The 23,228-nt window shown below is 42.0% G+C and overlaps 1 protein-coding gene across 1 annotated transcript in view; it reads right to left on the reverse strand.

Annotated features, from left to right (window-relative positions):
* The window catches only part of KDSR (3-ketodihydrosphingosine reductase), a 50,930-nt gene extending 28,396 nt beyond the window's left edge, over positions 1-22,534 (reverse strand). Inside the window, exons 1-3 of the mRNA XM_049900282.1 lie at positions 22,271-22,534; positions 6,980-7,069; positions 2,867-2,923 (exon numbers count right to left, since the gene is read on the reverse strand). Of these exons, the coding sequence (XP_049756239.1) occupies positions 2,867-2,923; positions 6,980-7,069; positions 22,271-22,378 (255 nt within the window). The 5' untranslated portion in view covers positions 22,379-22,534. The remainder of the gene's footprint in view (positions 1-2,866; positions 2,924-6,979; positions 7,070-22,270) is intronic.
* Positions 22,535-23,228: the final 694 nt, after the last annotated feature.

Here is a 23,228-nt window from a genome sequence, read left to right on the forward strand (position 1 = left end):
AGTTAAAGGCAATTCTTTTCCAACAGATAAGAAGCCCAATTTTGAATGTAGAGATTGTGATGTTTGAAATCTGCTGACAGTGCAGCTGGTCACGTTTCATTTACTTGGCAGTCTTAGCAGTAAACAAACATTAAAAAAAAAGTTGTAAGAAATATACAAATACTCCTCTTGAAATGCCACTAATCTACAGTGACAGAAAGCAGGCCAAAGGTTGCCACAGCCAGGAGTGGAGGGAGGGATAGACTGCAAAGGGGCGTGGGGAAACTTTGGGGGATGATGCAAGAGTCTGTCTCTTGATCATGGGGTTGGTTTCGCAAGTGTACACATTGGTCAAAAGCCATCTAAGTATACACTTTAAGCGAGAATGGTTTACTGCACGTAAATTATCTCAGTAAAGTTGTTAAAAAGAGTAATAATAAGTCTAATAAGTTTTTTTTTTTAAAGTAAAATGTGTTCATTTAAAATTGCTTTCATTCACTTATTTTTAGATAGGAAGTAAAGTTTTTTATTCACAGAATAAATAGCAAAAGGATTCCCCAAGAAATCCAAGGAAAGAACTCAAATTCAGTCAGGAATAAAGCAGGAACAAAAGAGAGAATAGCGTTGACCATTTTTTAAAAAATATAATTTATTTTATTTTTCTGGTTAAGAATACACAGAGCAGAACATAACCAACTGAAATTCTACATGTACAATTCAGTGATACTGATCACATTCTTTGAATTGTGCACACATTCTCACCCTCCTTTTCTGAGTTGTTCCCCATTAACATAAACTTATTGTCCCCTAAGTTTCCCATCTAACCTTTCAAGCTGCTGTAGTCAATTTCATCCCATACAGATAGTTCTTACAAGAGCACAATGCTCAAGGCAGACACTCTTTACTAGTTAAGCTGAACTACTGTTTGGTTTTAAGATTTTAGGGGATATTTTTGGTTTAAGGTTTAAAGATTATCTCAACAGTTTTGGAGGTTCATCCAGTCTCAATGGCTCCAGAAAGTCTGGATTCCATGAGAATCTGAAATTCTGTTCTAGGCACCTAATAAGTAAGTCTACTAAAAAAAAACAAAAAACTCACCTTGGGCAGTATTGCAGTTGGGACTACCCTACTGAGATCCAATATCAATAGGTGGAACAAAGACATAAGCAAACAATGTCTACTCCCAGAAGTTCAGGTCCATGTTCAGAGGCTGAGCCAGGTAACAGCACAAGTAGGTCATGGGATATTAACTTCAGGGCCAAGGGTCAATCTTGGCCTGGAGAAGCTAAGTCATATTTGGTTCGCTTGGAGGCTTCAGATTCCTGACTCTGGAACCTGGCTAGCTACTCACAGATTCTCTAGACATATGGCCACCAAGTAGATCTCCAGAGCCCATCCACCACAAACCTGGCCAACTCTGAGGGGTACACAGCACAGAGTAATGATGGGAATTGCTCAGCCTGTGCTTACCCCTGGAAAAAACTGCATTTAGCCTTAGGGGGAGGGAAGGGGAGAATATTATACAACAGTAAAAAATGAACTATTTATTTGTACATAGCAACACAGATGAATTTCAAACGCAATATTGAGTAAAGAAATCAAGTTGCACAAGAATATATAAAGAATGATGCCATACAAGTCTGTAGGAACAGAAAGTAGATCAGTGGGCTAATTAGTAATCAGTGGGAAGGAGGTTGGAAAGAAATGGGAATGACCATTAATGGATATGGGGTTTCTTTATGGGGTGATGAAAATGTTCTAAAATTGACTATGGTGATAGTTGCACAATCCTGTGAATACATTAAAAGCCACTGAACTGTATACTTTAAATGGGTCAACTGCATATGAATTATATCTCAATAAAGCTGTTAGAAAAATAAGAATGATACCATAAAGTTCAAAAAGAAGAACTAAACAGCATACTACTTAGGGTTACATGCACAAATCAGAACGAAAAGCAAAGGAAAGTCTGCAGAAAAACTAGGCTGGAGGTTGCATCTAGAGAGGACATGAGAGAGGCATGAGACTAATGTGAGGCACACAGGGGCTTCGGAGATCTGGAATATTCTATTTCTCAAGCTGGATGATGAGTGCATGGTTATTAACTTATTATGCTTTATACTGATACATATATTTTACACATGTATATGTATATACACATGTACACACACACATACTATTTTATTCATTAAAAAATTCCATAACCAAAATATTTAAAAAATATAAGCTGTCCACTAGCCCTTTCCCCTGAAGTGTTTGTATGTAGTCTATTTAATGAAATAATTGAAATAAAAATAATTTTCTAGTCAAACATTCTGTCATTTGATCATTTGTGTATGTGTGTGGCCCGAGAGTTGGCCAGGTTTGTGGTGGATGGGCTCTGGAGCCCTACTTGGTGGCTGTCTGTCTAGAGAATCTGTGAGTAGCTAGTCAGGTTCCAGAGTCAGGAATCTGAAGCCTCCAAGCAAACCAAATATGACTTGGCTTCTCCGGGCCAAGATTGTCACCTGGCTCAGCCTATGAACATGGATCTGAACTTATGGGAGTAGGTATTGTTTGCTTATGTCTTTGCTCTACCTATTGATATTGACTCTCAGTAGGGTAGTCCCAACCGCAATACTGCCCAAGGTGAGTTTTTTTTTTTTTTTAAATAGACTTATTTATTAGGCGCCTAGAACATTTTGTTGGTGTGTGTGTGTTAATAATCTGAGTTTGCAAACAAGTCAAATAATTTCACCTTTTTAAAAACATCTCTCTAGTATGTATTTTAATTAGGAAAAACCTATATGCTTTCAATGAACTATTCCCCATTGAAACAGCCCCTTTTTCCTGTATACAACTGAGGGTTGATTAATATAGAAAATGTGTCCTGGAGATAGTGGTTTACCTGCTTATCATTAATAGACTGCTTTTCAATTTCTTTCTTGGCCTGCAGCAGCTTGTCCTGAAAGCAGCAGAGAACAATTAGTTCCGGTGACTGTCCATCTGTCTGTCCGCTTGTTTAAAAGAAGAGAAAAAGCCATTATTTGTTTAAATATTTATTAAATTCTAGAAAACACCATCTGGACTGCACAGCTATGGATCATAGTCTACGAAAGAAAGGAATCATAAAGTACATTAAACTATAATAAATGACAGTGAGAGGGGCTGAATGGTGTCTCCACCCCTAAAAAAAAAATTCACGTCCACCAGAACCTTAGAATGTGATATTATTTGGAAATAGGGGCTTTGCAGGTGTAATTAGTTAAGAATCGAGATGAGATCATACCCATTAGGGTGGGCCCTAATCCAATGAGAATGTCCCCATTAGAGACAGAGACGGACACACAGAGCCACAGAGAAGGCAGTTGTGTGAAGACAGAGGCAGGGACTGGAGTGAGGCTGCCACAAGCCAAGGAACGCCAGGGGCCACCAGAAGCTGGGAGACAGGATGAAGAGTTCTCCCTTAGAGCCTTCAAAGGGAGCGCAGCCCTACTGACACCTTGATTTTGGACTCCTGGCCTCCAAAACTGTGACAGAATAAACTGTTGTTTTAAGCCACCAAATCTGTGGTAACTTGTTAAGGCAGCTCTAAGAAACTAATACAGATAGCAAATATTTTTAAATTAATTGTGAAGTTTTCTATTATTGATGAAAGATAATAATAAAAAAATCCTCAAAATCCCTATTATAGTATTAGTTGATGATGATCACCCTGTCAATTCTAACTAATGTTTTGATCTCACATTATTCAGCTGTGACATAAAACAAGAGCAAGCATATTGAGATGCAACACTTCACAAAACTACGGGTGTGCGGCTCCATGTCAACAGTGTATTCAGAGAAACTGCCCTCAGCTTTGCTGCAACCAGGGCAGGTACTGTATAAAACTGTCCAACATTTTCCTCTTCTACCGTAACAGTAAATAGAGTCCTCTGGGTGGACTCAAACTGCCAACTTCTTGGTTGACAGCTAAGCACACTGTCTGTACCACCCAGGGACTTCTAAAAGAGGACCCCGGCCAAACCCACTGCCATCAAGTCGATTCCGACTCATAGCGACCCTATAGGACAGAGTAGAACTGTCTCATAGAGTTTCCAAGGAGCGCCTGGTGAATTTGAACTGCCGACCTCTTGGTTAGCAGCCATAGCGCTTAACCACTACACCACCAGGGTTTCCCTAAAAGAGGACAGGAGGTAATAAATAACGAAGTAATTGTTTCTATGAAAATGCTGTCTTGATAAAATCTGTTCCTCAGATTTCTTAACTCTTCTCAGGCCTAATCTCACTACTCATGGTATAAATGAACTATGAGAAAAAATACTGCAGTAAAAGGCATTCAAACACACTATTCAAAAACACTGTAATTCTGAACTCTTTATCCCGTTACCGGTGGGTCAACGCGTGGCTGTTGCTTATAAGAAACGTCTGTTTTTTCAGTTCATACGGTTATCGATCAGCATCAAAAGGAAAGAACATACAATGGAATATTACTCAGATAAAAAGAGAAGGGAAGTCCTGACACAAGATGAATGAACCTTGAAAACATGCTGAGTGAAGTCAGTCAGTCACAAAAGGTCAAATATTGTACGATCACACTTACATGAAATACCTAGAATAGGCAAAAGATAGAGATAAAATTTTATAGTGATTGCCGGGGCCAGGAGGGAAGGGGAAAGAGGAGTCACTGTGTAAGGAAGCATTGACTTTCTGTTTATGGGGATGGAAAATCTGGCAACAGATATCGGTGATGGCTGCACAACACAACTGATGTAATTGGCATCATTGAACCGTACATGTGAAAAAATGGTGAATTGGCAAATGCTGTGTTATCTATATTTTTACAACGATAAAAAATGCCAAGAAATAAAAATACACTGAAGATCACTTTTTAGATGGGCTGGACAAACTTATGCCTAGCTACTTTCAAAAACGCTCCAAGACAAGCGAGACTACCCATGCAATCAAGTAACTCTTCAGAGGCCTCAATTTTCTTTGCTTTACTCATTTTTCAAGAAGGTTGTATCCTAATTTGCTACAAAAGTTGTAATTGAAACACCTCGTGAGAAGAACCAAAGGGGAGGGATTCCCTCTGAAAGACGTGTAGGTTTTTTAACCATGAATATCTCTATAATAAAGCTGTTGTGTGCCCCTGCCTTGATTTCGACTCCCAGAGACCTTATAGGACAGAGCAGAACTGTCCCATATAGCTTCCTAAGCTGTAATCTTTACGGAAGCAGACCGCCACCTCTTTCTCCCATGGAGTGGCTGGTGGGTTAGAATCACTAACCAGCAGCCCGGCACTTAACCACTGCGCCACCAAGGCTCCCTTCTATAATAAAGTAATACTGTTCTGTTAACAAAGACATATACAACTTGACTTTGCAAAAATTGGAGTGAAAAATTAGAAAATAAAGCATTCCTCCACGGCACGAGGTTCTCCTGCTTATTCACCTCTAGTGATGGAAAGACTGCAGTTACGAGCATCTGAGTATCTGAACATGGGCCATCCCTGCCTCCTTTTTCATCTGTCTCGTGTCTAATACTGGCATTGTTTAAATTCCACAAAATGCCATTTTGTTAATTTTGTGTTTTCATTCATGCAAGGTGGCTTCAATACTACAGCAAATTCATTGTTAGAAAAGTTAATGTATAAATAAAAGACAAGGAGCGAATTCTGACTTTCTTGATTTTTAAAAGAAGTTATGAACCTCCAAGTTTAATTCTGTGCTATTATTTAAACACCCCCCGCCCAGGCTCTCCATGGTCTGCTATGCCCACTGGGCCCTGTCCAGCTATCCACCCCTATCTGAGTAGTTACCATACCACTGCCTTCCTTTTAAGCAAACAAATCCCAAATCTCCAAGCAACTATGCCAAGCTGGCATCACCATCCTCTCCCTGGTGGCTACCTTCATTTATTCATTCAACAAATATTTTTTAAGTGCCTGCTATATGCCAAGCCACCACCTGTCTGTCAGTTTGTCATTCTGTGGTGGCTTACCTGTTGCTATGATGTTGAGGGCTATGCATTTCAAATATCGGCAGGATTACCCACGGTCGACAGGTTTCAATCAAGCTTCCAGACTAAGACAGACCAGGAAAAAAGGCCTGGTGATCTACTTCTGAAAATTAACCAACAAAGACCCTATTGCTCACGGCAAAATATTATTCAATATAGTACTGGAGGATGACCCTCCTAGGTTGGAAGGCACTCAGAATACACAGTGGCCACAACAATGGACTCCAACTTACCAACAATCACGAAAATGACGCAGGACTGGGCAACATTTTGTTCTGCTATACATAAGGTTGCCATGAATTGGCGCCAACTTGATGCTGGGCACAGAACAACAGACTGGACAATACAGACATGATAACGCCCCCTCCTTAAACAGCATGTGAGACTGTACGACTGTTCGTGTGAAAACAACGGCACTGCTTTGGGGTTCTGGTAACAACGTGAGAAGAAATAACTGGAAAACCTGCTTCGACGTGACACAGAAAAACATGTTTGCTGAAACTGCTGGGAAGAAATAAGATTCCCCTGTGGTATCTGGGTTTCACTCAAGATACATATGTCACAGCAAATTATAAACAAACACCTACACATTCTCAAGGCACTGCTACCTGCTCCACAAATGCCCTGCCAGCACCCATCCTGGTGGAGGGCCCCGGGCTTCTGATGGCCAGTCTGCCTGCTGTCCTCTAGCACCACTCTGACCACATCACGAGGAAATAACTTGTAAAGTATGTCTTAGTCTCTCCCATCTCAAGATCTCCATTGTCAATGATGTTAAATAATATATACTGTTGGTACCTAAATAAATATTTGTTGGACTAACCTGACTTCAACTAAGAAGTCCTTGCCCTAAATATGAGCAGGAACTAGCAGTTCAGGGATCACAGATCAGGGACACAACCAGTGTCCAGCACAGGAATGAATACTAGGACTTTCAGAACAGCCTCTTTAACTAATTTTAAGCTAAGGAAGTTAGTAATAATTCCCCTGGCCGACTTACCTCATCTCGTGCAACCAGAGTGATAAATGCTCCTTGTTTATAGCACTCGATAGCAATACACTTTCCGATGCCACTGGAGCCTCCTGTAACCTAAAAATGAAACAATAACATCTTCTTAGCGCTTGAAATATCCCTTAAGCAGAGAGTTTACTTAAAACAACAATTATGTGTCTGAAACGCTCTCCACTCAACTACTAACCTAAAGGCTGGCTGTTCAAACCCACCCAGTGGCACTGGGGAAGAAAGGCCTGGCAATCTGCTTCCGTAAAGATTACAACCAAGCAAACCCTATGAAGCAATTCCATTCTGTAACACGAGTTCCATTCTGTAACATGAGTCAGAATCAACTGAGTAGCGACGGACTTGGTTTTTGTTTTTTATTATGAGCTCTAAAACACTGTTGTTATGTGACACTGAGTAGATTCCGACAGAGTAGAATTGCCCCATAGGTTTTCCTAGGCTGCCATCTTTACAGGAGCAGATCGCCAGGGCTTTTCTCCTTCAGAGCCACTGGGTGGTTCGAACCTCCAACCTTTTAATTAGCAGCTGAGCGTTTAACTGTGGTGCCACCAGGGCTCCCTTAAAACACACTCTAGAAGAACTAAATACTTAGCTACTTATAGCTTCCTAATACCAAATTTAATGACTGGGATGAGTACAAACATGAAAGATTATACTGTCAGCAGGGCCTAATGCTTTTATTGTTTTTAGTATAGAACTATAAATTGCACACCTATAATAGCTTTCTGAGTTCTGTGGAGGGAAAGTGCCCTGCAAATCTAGCTAAGAAATAATACATTAATCAGATGGAGTCCAAATCCAAATGAATCTTATTTCCTTACTGCCTACCTTCTACGCAAAACTAGTTCTACAAGAGATTAAAAGAATGGCCACCTGCATGTACCTAATGATATTTTAAATGCCCGCTTATCATAGAAGTAGGAGGTGATCACAACAAAACATGGAAAAGGAAAGCTTTTTACCTTGCACTTTTTCACCCTGACCATCTATAGCTCAACAATACCCATCTTTTAGTCCATGCTCCTCCAAACACAAGGGCTTTGCATGGTTTATTTCTCCCGCCGGGAACACCCTCTCTCCTCTTTCATCTAGCTGGCACCCATCATATCTCAGCTCAAACATCACTTCCTCAGGAAAGCCTTCACTGATTCCCTCTGGCCCCAACCAGGTCACCCTTTTATTCACTTTTCAGTACTGCATCCTTTCTCTTTATTTAATGGCGCTGACATATTCAAACAGTCGTACATTTATTTGTATGATTCTTTCATTCACAACCATCTCTCCCATCACCATCCCAGAAGCTCCATAAAAATACCAACTCTGCCTTTGCTCACCACTATATTCCGAGCACTTAGCCCAGTGCCTGGCATATGGAAAGAACATAATAAATATTTAACTTAAAACAAATGGAACATTATCTTTCTTGCTTTCCCTATGCAAATTATATAATATTACATGGCACCACATCTTGCTTTTTAAAAAATTATGTCATAATGTCTTATATCGCAAAACTAAAAGGCTTCATAATATTGCATTAAATGGATGTATCAAAACCTAATCAACAATTCCTATAGTTGGACATTAAGATTATTTCTGATATTTTACTGTTATATATAAATAATACATAATATCTAGTAAAATTGCAAGTCATCAAAAATGAAATGGAACACATAAAGATCGATATCCTAGGCATTAGTAAGCTGAAACGGACTGGTATTGGTCATTTTCAATCAGACAATTATATGATCTACTGTGCCAGGAATAACAACTTGAAGAGGTATGGCATTTCATTCATCATCAAAAAGAACATTTCAAGATCCATCCTTAAGTACAACGCTGTCAGTGATAGGGTAATATCCATACGCCTACAAGGAAGACCAGTTAATTTTAATATCATTCAAATTTACACACCAACCACTAGGGCCAAAGATGAAGAAACTGAAGAATTTTTTATCAACTTCTGCAGTCTGAAATTGATCAAACATGCAATCAGGATGCACTGACAACTACTGGTGACTGAAATGTGAAAGTTGGAAACAAAGAAGAAGGATCGGTAGTTGGAAAACATGGCCTTGGTGATAGAAACTATGCCAGAAACCGCAATATTGAATTTTGCAATACCAACAACTTCTTCATTGCAAATACCTTTTCGCCAACATGAACAGTGACTATACACATGGACCTCGCCAGATGGAATATATAGGAATCAAATCAACTACATCTGTGGAAAGAGACGATGGAAAAGCTCGATATCATCAGTTAGAACAAAGCCAGGGGCTGACTGCGGAACAGACCATCAATTACTCATATGCAAGTTCAAACTGAAACTGAAGAAAATTAGAACAAGTCAACAAGAGCCAAAGTACAACCTTGAGTATATCCCACCTGAATTTAGAAACTATCTCAAGAGCAGAGCTAATGCTCTGAACACTAATGACTGAAGACAAGTTGTTGAATGACATCAAGGACATCATACATGAAGAAATCAAGAGGTCACGAAAAACACAGGTGAGAAAAAAAGACATAAATTGATGTCAGAAGACTCTGAATCTTGCTTTTGAACATAGAGTAGCTAAAGCAAAATGAAAACATGATGAAGTAAAAGAGCTGAACAGAAGATTTCAAAGGGCAGCTCGAGAAGACAAAGTAAAGTATTTTAATGACATGCGCAGAGACCTGGAGATAGGAAACCAAAAGGGAAGAACATACTCAGCATCTCTCAAGCTGAAAGAATTGAAGAAAAAATTCAAGCCTTGAGTTGCAATACTGAAGGATTCTACAGAGAAAATATTAAACAATGCAGGAAGCATCAAAAGAGGATGGAAGGTATACACAGAGTCACTACACCAAAAAGAACTGGTCAACACTCAACATATCAGGAGGTAACATATCAGCAGGAACCAAAGGTAATGAAAAAGTCCAAGCCACACTGAAGCCATTGCCAAAAAACAAGGGTCTGGGAATCGAGGGAATACCAATAGAGATATTTCAACAAACGGATGCAGTGCTGGAAGTGTTCACTCATCTATGACAAGGAATTTGGAAGAAAGCTACCTGGCCAAATGACTGGAAGAGATCCATATTTATGCCTATTCCCAAGAATGGTGATCCAACCAAATGCAGAAATCATTGAAAAATATCATTAATATTACATGCAAGCAAAATTTTGCTGAAGATCATCCAAAAGCCCTGCAGGAGTGTACTGACAGGGAACTGCCAGAAATTCATGCCGGATTTAGAAGAGGATGTGGAACCAGGGATATCATTGCTGATGTCAGATAGATTCTGGCTGACAGCAGAGAATACCAAAGAGGTATTTACCTGTGTTTTATTGACTATGCTAAGGCATTCAACTGTGTAGATCATAAGAAATTATGGGTAACATTGAGGAGAATGGGAATTCCAGAACACTTAATTGTGCTCATGAGGAATCTGTACATGGATCAAGAGGCAGTCATTCAAACAGAATAAGGGGATACTGCATAATTTAAAGTCAGAAAAGGTATGTGTCAGGGTTGTATCCTTTCACCATACCTATTCAATCTGTATGCTGAGCAAGTAATCCGAGAAGCTGGACCATACGAAGAAGAACAGGGCAACAGGATTCCAGGAAGATGCATTAACAACCTATGTTATGCAGATGACAAAACCTTGCTTGCTGAAAGTAGAGAGGACTTGAAGCACTTATTGATGATCAAAGACCACACCTTCAGTATGGATTACACCTCAACATAAAGAAAACAAAAATCCTCGAAACTGGACCAATAAGCATCATCATGATAAACGGAGATGAGATTGAGGTTGTCAAGGATTTTATTTTACTTGGATTCACAATCAACACCCATGGAACCAGCAGTGAAGAAATCAAAAGAAGCATTGCATTGGAGAAATCAGCTGCAAAAAACCTCTTTAAAGTGTTGAAAAGCAAGGATGTCACCTTGAGTACTAAGGTGCGCCTGACCCAATCCATGGTGTTTTCAATCGCCTCATATGCATGGAAAAGCTGGATAACAAAAAAGGAAGACTGAAGAAAAATTGACGCCTTTAAATTGTGGCACTGGCGAAGAATATTGACTATATCGTGGACTGCCAAAAGAATGAACAAATCTATCTTTGAAGAAGTTACAACCAGAATGCTCCTTAGAAGCAAGGATGATGAGACTACATCTCACACACTCTGGACAGGTAATCAGGAGGGATCAGTCCCTGGAGAAGGACGTCATGCTTGGTAAAGCAGAGGGTCAGTGAAAAAGAGGAAGACCCTTAATGAGATCGACTGACATAGTGGATGCAACAATGGGCTCAAGCATAGGAACGACTGTGAGGACGGCACAGGACCGGGCAGTCTTTCGTTCTGTTGTACATAGGGTCACCATGAGTCAGAACAGACTCGACGGCACCTAACTACAACTACAACAACAATGTAAATAACGCTGCAATGAACATCTCTGATCCCATCCCATGACTTTAAAGTCATCATGAAGCCCCTCCAAAACAAATGTATCTTTCTCCATGAGTCTTAGGCATCCCCTACTTCTCTTTTGCCTCTACATCCCACTACTGAAAGTAACCTACAGAAGGTTACTGTAAAAATACGTCTATTGGGGGGGCGGAGCCAAGATGGCGGACTAGGCAGACGCTACCTCAGATCCCTCTTACAACAAAGACACGGAAAAACAAGTGAATCGATCACATACATAACAATCTACGAAACCTGAACAACAAACACAGATTTAGAGACAGAGAACGAACTAATACAGGGAAGCAGCGATTGTGTCCAGAGCCTGGAGCCAGCGTACCAGTCAGGTACGGCACAAGCAAAGAGAGCTGCTCCACCCCCCTGAACTAACCGCGGGAGGGGGACCAGCCGGTTCCACGGGCGGCGTGGGACGCAGCCGGTAGGAGAAGTCCCCGGGAGGCAGTGACTGGTCTTGGAGCAGAAAGAGCAGCGTCCGAGCCGGGGAACCATCCCGCAGGGATTTGGACTGGACGCAGGTACGGCATAAACACGGAGAGTTGCTCCACCCCCCTGAACTAACCCCGGGAAGGGGACCAGCCAGGTCGCGCGGGCGGCGTGGGACGCAGCCGGTAGGAGAAGTCCCCGGGAGGCAGCGACTGGTATTGGAGCGGGGAGAACAGCGTCCCAGCCGGGACACTCGGTCACGGCACAAGCACGGGGACCTGCTCCACCCATCTGAACTAACCCCGGGAGGAGGCCCAACTGGCTCTCGGATGCGGCACAGCCACGCGGCTGGAGGGACGAGAAGTCCCTGGGAGGCAGCCACTGATTTTGGAGTCGAGAGTGCACCGTCCCAGTAGGGGAGCCTTGACGCTGGGCGTGGGGCTGGAAGCAGAGGATCTGACCATGACTCCAGTGGGCCAGACCCCCCGGGGGCAATCTCCACACAGCCTGCACACATAGGCGACGTGCCCCGCGGGAATCTCAGATATAATAGTCATTCCAAGCAAGACAAGCAACTCTGGCTATATTCTGAGGTGCTACTCTCCTATCTCTCTGTTCCCTCCCCCACCCTCCCCAGGCGGCTTCATTAACATCTGAATAGCCTGAGCCAGAGGGAGAACTCTGATAGGGATCTGACTGCATTTTTTTTAGCGGATTTTCTGGAAAAACTAGTTTCCCAGTGATGGCGCGGAGACAACAATCCATATCAAACCACTTAAAGAAGCAGACCATGACAGCTTCTACAACCCCCCAAACAAAAGAATCAAAATCTTTCCCAAATGAAGATACAATCTTGGAATTATCAGATACAGAATATAAAAAACTAATTTACAGAATGCTTAATGATATCACAAATGAAATTAGGATAACTGCAGAAAAAGCCAAGGAACACAATGAAACAACTGTTGAAGAACTCAAAAAGATTATTCAAGAACATACTGGAAAAATTAATAAGTTGCAAGAATCCATAGAGAGACAACATGTAGAAATCCAGAAGATTAACAATAAAATAACAGAATTAGACAACGCACTAGGAAGTCAGAGGAGCAGACTCGAGCAATTAGAATGCAGACTGGGACATCTGGAGGACCCGAGGATCAACACCAACATAGCTGAAAAAAAATCAGATAAAAGAATTAAAAAAAATGAAGAAACCCTAAGAATCATGTGGGACTCTATCAAGAAGGATAACCTGCGGGTGATTGGAGTCCCAGAACAGGGAGGGGGGACAGAAAACACAGAGAAAATAGTTGAAGAACTCCTGACAGAAAACTTCCCTGACATCATGAAAGACGAAAGGATATCTATCCAAGATGCTCATCGAACCCCATTTAAGATTGATCCAAAAAGAAAAACACCAAGACATATTATCATCAAACTCACCAAAACCAAAGATAAACAGAAAATTTTAAAAGCAGCCAGGGAGAAAAGAAAGGTTTCCTTCAAGGGAGAATCAATAAGAATATGTTCTGACTACTCAGCAGAAACCATGCAGGCAAGAAGGGAATGGGACGACATATACAGAACACTGAAGGAGAAAAACTGCCAGCCAAGGATCATATATCCAGCAAAACTCTCTCTGAAATATGAAGGAGAAATTAAGATATTTACAGACAAACACAAGTTTAGAGAATTTGCAAAAACCAAACCAAAGCTCCAAGAAATACTAAAGGATATTGTTTGGTCAGAGAACCCATAATATCAGGTATCAGCACAACACAAGGTCACAAAACAGAACGTCCTGATATTAACTCAAATAGGGAAATCACAAAAACAAACAAATTAAGATCAATTAAAAAAAAAAATACACATAACAGGGAATCATGGAAGTCAATAGGTAAAAGATCACAATAATAAAAAAAGAGGGACTAAATACAGGAGGCATTGAACTGCCATATGGAGAGTGATACAAGGCGATATAGAACAATACAAGTTAGGTTTTTACTTAGAAAAATAGGGGTAAATAATAAGGTAACCACAAAAAGGTATAACAACTCTATAACTCAAGATAAAAACCAAGAAAAACGTAACGACTCCACTAACATAAGGTCAAGCACTATGAAAATGAGGATCTCAAAATTTACTAAGAAAAACACCTCAGCACAAAAAAGTATGTGGAAAAATGAAATTGTCAACAACACACATAAAAAGGCATCAAAATGACAGCACTAAAAACTTATTTATCTATAATTACGCTGAATGTAAACGGACTAAATGCACCAATAAAGAGACAGAGAGTCACAGACTGGATAAAGAAACACGATCCATCTATATGCTGCCTACAAGAGACACACCTTAGACTTAGAGACACAAACAAACTAAAACTCAAAGGATGGAAAAAAGTATATCAAGCAAACAATAAGCAAAAAAGAAGAGGAGTAGCAATATTAATTTCTGACAAAATAGACTTTACACTTAAATCCACCACAAAGGATAAAGAAGGACACTATATAATGATAAAAGGGACAATTGATCAGGAAGACATAACCATATTAAATATTTATGCACCCAATGACAGGGCTGCAAGATACATAAATCAAATTTTAACAGAATTGAAAAGCGAGATAGATACCTCCACAATTATAGTAGGAGACTTCAACACACCACTTTCGGAGAAGGACAGGACATCCAGTAAGAAGCTCAACAGAGACACGGGAGATCTAATTACAACAATCAACCAACTTGACCTCATTGACTTATACAGAACTCTCCACTCAACTGCTGCAAAGTATACGTTTTTTTCTAGCGCACATGGAACATTCTCTAGAATAGACCACATATTAGGTCATAAAACAAACCTTTGCAGAGTCCAAAACATCGAAATATTACAAAGCATCTTCTCAGACCACAAGGCAATAAAACTAGAGATCAATAACAGAAAAACTAGGGAAAAGAAATCAAATACTTGGAAAATGAACAATACCCTCCTGAAAAAAGACTGGGTTATAGAAGACATCAAGGAGGGAATAAGGAAATTCATAGAAAGCAACGAGAATGAAAATACTTCCTATCAAAACCTTTGGGACACAGCAAAAGCAGTGCTCAGAGGCCAATTTATATCAATTAATGCACACATACAAAAAAAAGAAAGAGCCAAAATCAGAGAACTGTCCCTACAACTTGAACAAATAGAAACTGAACAACAAAAGAATCCATCAGGCACCAGAAGAAAACAAATAATAAAAATTAGAGCTGAACTAAATGAATTAGAGAACAGAAAAACAATTGAAAGAATTAACAAAGCCAAAAGCTGGTTCTTTGAAAAAATTAACAAAATTGATAAACCATTGGCTAGACTGACTAAAGAAATACAGGAAAGGAAACAAATAACCCGAATAAGAAATGAGAAGGACCACATCACAACAGAACCAAATGAAATTAAAAGAATCATTTCAGATTATTATGAAAAACTGTACTCTAACAAATTTGAAAACCTAGAAGAAATGGATGAATTCCTGGAAAAACACTACCTACCTAAACTAACACATTCAGAAGTAGAACAACTAAATAGACCCATAACAAAAAAAGAGATTGAAACCGTAATCAAAAAACTCCCAACAAAAAAAAGCCCTGGCCCGGACGGCTTCACTGCAGAGTTCTACCAAACTTTCAGAGAAGAGTGAACACCACTACTACTAAAGGTATTCCAAAGCATAGAAAATGACGGAATACTACCCAACTCATTCTATGAAGCCACCATCTCCCTGATACCAAAACCAGGTAAAGACATTACAAAAAAAGAAAATTATAGACCTATATCCCTCATGAACATTGATGCAAAAATCCTCAACAAAATTCTAGCCAATAGAATCCAACAACACATCAAAAAAATAATTCACCCTGATCAAGTGGGATTTATACCAGGTATGCAAGGCTGGTTTAATATCAGAAAAACCATTAATGTAATCCATCACATAAATAAAACAAAAGACAAAAACCACATGATCTTATCAATTGATGCAGAAAAGGCATTTGACAAAGTCCAACATCCATTCATGATAAAAACTCTTACCAAAATAGGAATTGAAGGAAAATTCCTCAACATAATAAAGGGCATCTATGCAAAGCCAACAGCCAATATCACTCTAAATGGAGAGAACCTGAAAGCATTTCCCTTGAGAACGGGAACCAGACAAGGATGCCCTTTATCACCGCTCTTATTCAACATCGTGTTGGAAGTCTTAGCCAGGGAAATTAGGCTAGACAAAGAAATAAAAGGTATCCGGATTGGCAAGGAAGAAGTAAAGTTATCACTATTTGCAGATGACATGATTATATACACAGAAAACCCTAAGGAATCCTCCCTCCAGAAAACTACTGAAACTAATAGAAGAGTTTGGCAGAGTCTCAGATTATAAAACAAACATACAAAAATCACGTGGATTCCTCTACATCAACAAAAAGAACACCGAAGAGGAAATAACCAAATCAATACCATTCACAGTAGCCCCCAAGAAGATAAGATACTTAGGAATAAATCTTACCAAGGATGTAAAAGACCTATACAAAGAAAACTACAAAGCTCTACTACAAGAAATTCAAAAGGACATACTTAAGTGGAAAAACATACCCTGCTCATGGATAGGAAGACTTAACATAGTAAAAATGTCTATTCTACCAAAAGCCATCTATACATTTAACGCACTTCCGATCCAAATTCCAATGTCATATTTTAAGGGGATAGAGAAACAAATCACCAATTTCATATGGAAAGGAAAGAAGCCCCGGATAAGCAAAGCATTACTGAAAAAGAAGAAGAAAGTGGGAGGCCTCACCTTACCTGACTTCAGAACCTATTATACAGCCACAGTAGTCAAAACAGCCTGGTATTGGTACAACAACAGACACATAGACCAATGGAACAGAATTGAGAACCCAGACATAGATCCATCCACGTATGAGCAGCTGATATTTGACAAAGGACCAGTGTCAATTAACTGGGGAAAAGATAGCCTTTTTAACAAATGGTGCTGGCATAACTGGATATCCATTTGCAAAAAAATGAAACAGGACCCATACCTCACACCATGCACAAAAACTAACTCCAAGTGGATCAAAGACCTAAACATAAAGACTAAAACGATAAAGATCATGGAAGAAAAAACTGGGACAACCTTAGGAGCCCTAATACAAGGTATAAACAGAATACAAAACATTACCAAAAATGATGAAGAGAAACCCGATAACTGGGAGCTCCTAAAAATCAAATACCTATGCTCATCTAGAGACCTCTCCAAAAGAGTAAAAAGACCACCTACAGACTGGGAAAGAATTTTCAGCTATGACATCTCCGACCAGCGCCTGATCTCTAAAATCTACATGATTCTGTCAAAACTCAACCACAAAAAGACAAACAACCCAATCAAGAAGTGGGCAAAGGATATGAACACACATTTCACTAAAGAAGATATTCAGGCAGCCAACAGATACATGAGAAAATGCTCTGGATCATTAGCCATTAGAGAAATGCAAATTAAAACTACGATGAGATTTCATCTCACACCAGCAAGGCTGGCATTAATCCAAAAAACACAAAATAATAAATGTTGGAGAGGCTGCGGAGAGATTGGAACTCTCATACACTGCTGGTGGGAATGTAAAATGGTACAACCACTTTGGAAATCTATCTGGCGTTATCTTAAACAGTTAGAAATAGAACTACCATACAACCCAGAAATCCCACTCCTAGGAATATACCCTAGAGATACAAGAGCCTTCATACAAACAGATATATGCACACCCATGTTTATTGCAGCTCTGTTTACAATAGCAAAAAGCTGGAAGCAACCAAGGTGTCCATCAACGGATGAATGGGTAAATAAATTGTGGTATATTCACACAATGGAATACTACGCATCGATAAAGAACAGTGACGAATCTCTGAAACATTTCATAACATGGAGGAACCTGGAAGGCATTATGCTGAGCGAAATTAGTCAGAGGCAAAAGGACAAATATTGTATAAGACCACTATTATAAGATCTTGAGAAATAGTAAACCTGAGAAGAACACATACTTTTGTGGTTACGAGGCGGGGAGGGATGGAGGGTGGGAGAGGGTTTTTTATTGATTAATCAGTAGATAAGAACTGCTTTAGGTGAAGGGAAAGACAACACTCAATACATGGAAGGTCAGCTCAATTGGACTGGACCAAAAGCAAAGAAGTTTCCGGGATAAAATGAATGCTTCAAAGGTCAGGGGAGCAAGTGCGGGGGTCTGGGGAACATGGTTTGCGGGGACTTCTAAGTCAATTGGCAAAATAATTCTATTATGAAATCATTCTGCATCCCACTTTGAAACGTCTGGGGTCTTAAATGCTAACAAGCTGCCATCTAAGATGCAGCAATTGGTCTCAACCCACCTGGAGCAAAGGAAAATGAAGAACACCAAGGCCACACGACAACTAAGAGCCCAAGAGACAGAAAGGGCCACATGAATCAGAGACCTACATCATCCTGAGACCAGAAGAACTAGTTGGTGCCTGGCCACAATCGATGACTGCCCTGACAGGGAGCACAGCAGAGGACCCCTGTGGGAGCAGGAGATCAGTGGGATACAGACCCCAAATTCTCATAAAAAGACCAAACTTAATGGTCTGACTGAGACTGGAGGAATCCCGGCGGCCATGCATCCCAGACCTTCAGTTGACACAGGACAGGAACCATCCCCGAAGACAACTCATCAGAAATGAAAGGGACTGGTCAGCGGGTGGGAGAGAGACGCTGATGAAGAGTGAGCTAATTATATCAAGTGGGCACTTGAGATTGTGTTGGCAACTCTTGTCTGGAGGGGGAATGGGAGGATAGAGAGAGAGGGAAGCTGGCAAAATTGTCAAGAAAGGAGAGACTGAAAGGGCTGACTCAAGAGGGGGAGAGCAAGTGGGAGTAGGGAGTGAGATGTATGTAAACATATGTGAGAGACTGATTGGATTTGTAAACGTTCACTTGAAGCTTAATAAAAGTTATTAAAAAAAAAAAATACGTCTATTGCCTAAGCTAAAAGTTGCCCCTGAGGGGGTCTTTGCTATTTGGGATATTTCATGAGTTGTTCTGGTTTATTTTTCACTGGATATTATAATTTCATAGCAACTAGCAGAATCTCCCCAAATGTCCATTTTATGATGCTATTCCTCTACCCAACCTCACACACACCTACATTTCCACATCCTAACTGTCCTTCAGAGCCCAGTTCAAATGTCCCCTCCTCCATTAGCCTTTCTGGATTCTGGCACCTGGTCCTGTCCTTTACCTGTCACCTTCTCCCGTGTGTGGTTACTTATATACATCTTATACAGACTAGAGCTTCCTTAAGGATAAGGAACAAGTCCAATTTATATCACACATACCTAGCACAGTACTTTGCATAAGTAGCTGTTACATAAATATTTGTCTACATGAATTCATAAACTGTTGCGTATGCTATGTCTCTGAAACATACAATGCCCCAAAACCTTGTAAAGGAGAATCTCTCTATTACTCAACGAATTAATGGAAGCTAAAGTTACGCAGCTACGCGAGACAATGTATATGCTCTAAAGTCCTAGGTAGATATTAAAACCAAAAAAACCAAACCTGTTGCTGTCCAGTCGATTCTGACTCACAGCAACCCTATAGGACAGAGGGGAACTGCCCCATAGGGTTTCCAAGGAGCAGCTGGTAGATTTGAACTGCCGACCTTTTGGTTAGCAACCTGAGCTGCCAACCACTGTGCCACCAGGGTTCCAATATTACTGTTGTTATTGCAGTCCTATTTCCAGACAGTATATAGGTTAGCCTGCTGTGTAAACTTACATAGCAAAGAAGAGGGTTCAAATCTGATCACCTATAAGGTCTCTCTTTAACAAATTCTTAGAAGGAATCTAAAGATATAATTAAGTCAGTTCTGGAGTATGTTATTCTGAATGCTGTAAGAAAACTAAAGGTATTTTCTTAATGGCTGAGAAAAAAATGGTAAATACATATTGAGTTGTCTGAGAGTTGCTAAATGGACCCAGATGGGGGACACTAGACAACAGTTTAATATCTTTCCTTAATCATTCCCTCTTACCACTCATTGTAAATACCGTTTAAATAATTTCTCTCTAATCACACCATATACCTCTTATTTACGGCAACAGAGGAAGTGGTTTGCTGCAAGGAGAGCTGCTCCCAGCCATCTCCAAAAGAGGGTGACTTGATTTTCCAATTCTCCCTACAGTCAACTGCAGCTTGTTAAATACCAGCTGATTTAAATAAGTATATGCCACGTAAGACTTGCTGAACAGTTTTACTACTGTAATTAGTGAGATAACACTGGTAAGAACTATTCTAAAAACAAAACAGTAAGTAGTTATGCCGTATATTTGTTCATGCTTCCACAGGCAGCCATTCTAAATATTAGCTCTCTCTCCTACCACCACTCTGCCTAGTCCTAATAAACCTCCAGAAAAAAAAAAATTGCATTTTCATTCTTCTGATGCCATTTAAAAAAGAAAGCAGATGATGACATCATGTGACTTATACGCATCGTCCTCTCATATTTATTGTTGCTGTTTGTTGTTAGCTGCTGCCAAGCAGGTCCCTGACTCATGGAGATTCCATGTGTGACAGGGTATAGCTGCTCCAGGGGGGTTGCTTGGCTATAATCTTTATAGAAGATCACCAGGCCTTTCTTCCGTGGAGACACTGGATGGGTTTAAACTACCAACTCTCTGGTTAGCAGCCTTGTGCCACACAGGATCCTCACATTATTTACAGGGATGTATTAAAGCAAGAAGAAGATCTGGTGGCTCAGTGATTAAAGTGCTCAGTTGCTAACCAACGGGTGAGCGATTCAAACCCACCAGCTGCTCCACAGTAGAAAGATGTGGCAGTCTGCTTCTGTATAGCCTTGGAAATCCCATGGGGGCAGCTGTCCTCTCTCCTACAGGGCTGCTATGAGTCAAAACCAACTAGAGGGCAACTGGCTTTATTAAAGCGGGAGGGCAGAAATAAGAAATTCTTCATCTTATACTCCAACAGTGTTTTTCATCTTACTTAAGATCTACAACCTGACAGGGTGGAAGGTCAAGATGAAGTAAACTAACTTAAAAATACTGAATCAATTTTCATTACTGCTTTGGGCTTTACCTTTTTCCAAGTTGTCATAATTCCTGCAAGCACGAGTAAAAAGAACCCAACTTTTAAAGCCATGTTTTTAAGGCAGAAGTTCTCACGGATGTGAAATTTTCAGAATTTAGCACTGTTGTAGAATTTTGCTTCTTTTTTTTTTTTTAATGAATCTCTACTCACCTTCTCACCTCCCTTTCAAATTAGGAATAGCAACAGAAGGAAATATACTAAGTTTTACAAAGAAAGAAAATGCATTTTGTCATTCACGACTCTTATCTGTTTAAAACATACTAAAAGAAATGATCATCCCAGCTCAGCGGGGAAACTCGGGCCTCAGCACAGACTCCAAGTCTCACCGCCAGTCTCACCAGGAGGATTTGCTCTTCCAGCTTAGTAGCCAACACTTCTTATTCATTAAGCCCCACCTCAGTGTGCCTGAGAGATCCAAGGTAAGGAAACGAAAAGAGAAAGCCGCAGATAAGGCACATTCTGTTTATGAAAGGTGCCCTACTCGCAGAATAGGGGTCTTTGAATACATTTTGCAGAACAGGGGTCTTTGAATACAGGTGCTTCCAGGAAGAAACAAACCAAACCCACCCACAGGCCCTTCACTCCTAAGGCGCTAGCCATCTCATCTAGCTCATTCATGACTCGGAAATAATATCCGAGGATTGCATTAGAGCAGCCAGCAATCAGTAGACTCCGGACTGAGCCGAGGGGGGAGACTCAGACACAGGCAGTGTACACGGGACATGAGCGTCCCCACACTAATGGCACCACTGCCAGCCCACTGGATCCGAGCCATTTCCCAGGTGAGTCACTTCCTTGATCCCCTCGGCGCCACTCTTGCTGGGACGCCCCCTGACTGCGCCCTACCCGCGCCCACCGACCGCTGTGTCCTTGGCGAAGTTTCTCGGCCTCTCTGGTCCTCAGTTGACTCTCCCGGAAAACGGAGGCCAAACATACCCCCTTCCGGGGCTACTCCGGGACTGCCCAGCAGCTCCAGCCCCGGGCTCGGGCTCGCCGTGGCCATGCCGGCGCACGTCCCGTGCAACCGAAAGCGGCCCAAGGCCGGGGGCTGCAGGTGGCCTCGCGGGCGCCCTCCCTGGGCCGGGCCTGGAGCGCGACGGCGGCAGGGCCACCCCCACAGACTGGCCTCACCGCAAAGGCGTGCGGGGTCGGGGCGCGTTGAGTCTGGGCGCTCACAGGACCACTCACCACCACATGCGCCCCGGGCAGCGCTAGGGGCTTGGGACTGATGAGCGGGGACACCATGTAGAGCAGTAGCACGAAGGCCACAAGGAAGGCGGCCACCAGCAGCAGCATCGCGGGGACGGGCTGAGGCGGCGGGCCGGGACCGCCCAGGGTTCGGGATCGGCTCCGCGCAGCCCGGTCACGCGCCGCCCGCGCGCAGCAGGAACCAGAGTGTTTGGGTTCGCAGCACAGGGCGGGGCGAGCGGCCGGGGCGAAAAGGAGGAGCCGCGGCGAGGGCCGGGATCGGTCGCCCAGGGGGCGGGGCCAGCGGCTGTGGGAAGAGGAGGAGCTGCAGGGCGCCCGAGAGAGGCTGGGGGAAGAGGAGGAGCCGTGGGTGGGGCTGGGCGGGGCGCCCAGGGGGCGGGGCGAGCGGCCGTGGGAAAAGGAGGAGTCGCGGGGCGGGCCGGGAGCAGGGCATGCAGGGGCGGGGCGAGCCGGCGGGGGAAGAGGAGGAGCCACGGGGCGTCCAGGGGGCGGGGCGTCCGGGGCGGGCAGAGTGGGCGGGGTGGGCCGACTTACCCCTCCATTAGGGTCCCCGAGTGTCCCCACCCCCCAGCGTCCGGGCCCGGCCTGCAGCATCCCGTCAGGAACGGGGTTTCCGTCCGAGTCAGCTCGGTTAGCCCTCCGGGGGAGGCTTGGGATGACGAATTGCTTGTTTGTATGTGATTGCTGCTTGGGGCAGCAGAGAGTGGGTTTCCAGCCCCGCAAACCCGTCCCCCAGAGGTAATCACATCTGCCCTGGAGGTGGGTCACCTCTTTGAGGAAGGAGGAATTATGTAAGAGCCTTAGAAGCAATGACTTTAGGGATCTCTGGGCCTGGTTGCAATATGGAAACACTGAGGTTAAGCTCCGAAATTCCGAATTCTATTTCGTATTTTATTAGTATACCTAGAAAATGGTCACAGCCCACTTTCACTTTTCA

The sequence above is a fragment of the Elephas maximus genome, chromosome 11 (genome assembly GCF_024166365.1).
Source record: "Elephas maximus indicus isolate mEleMax1 chromosome 11, mEleMax1 primary haplotype, whole genome shotgun sequence".
Lineage (NCBI taxonomy): Eukaryota > Metazoa > Chordata > Mammalia > Proboscidea > Elephantidae > Elephas > Elephas maximus.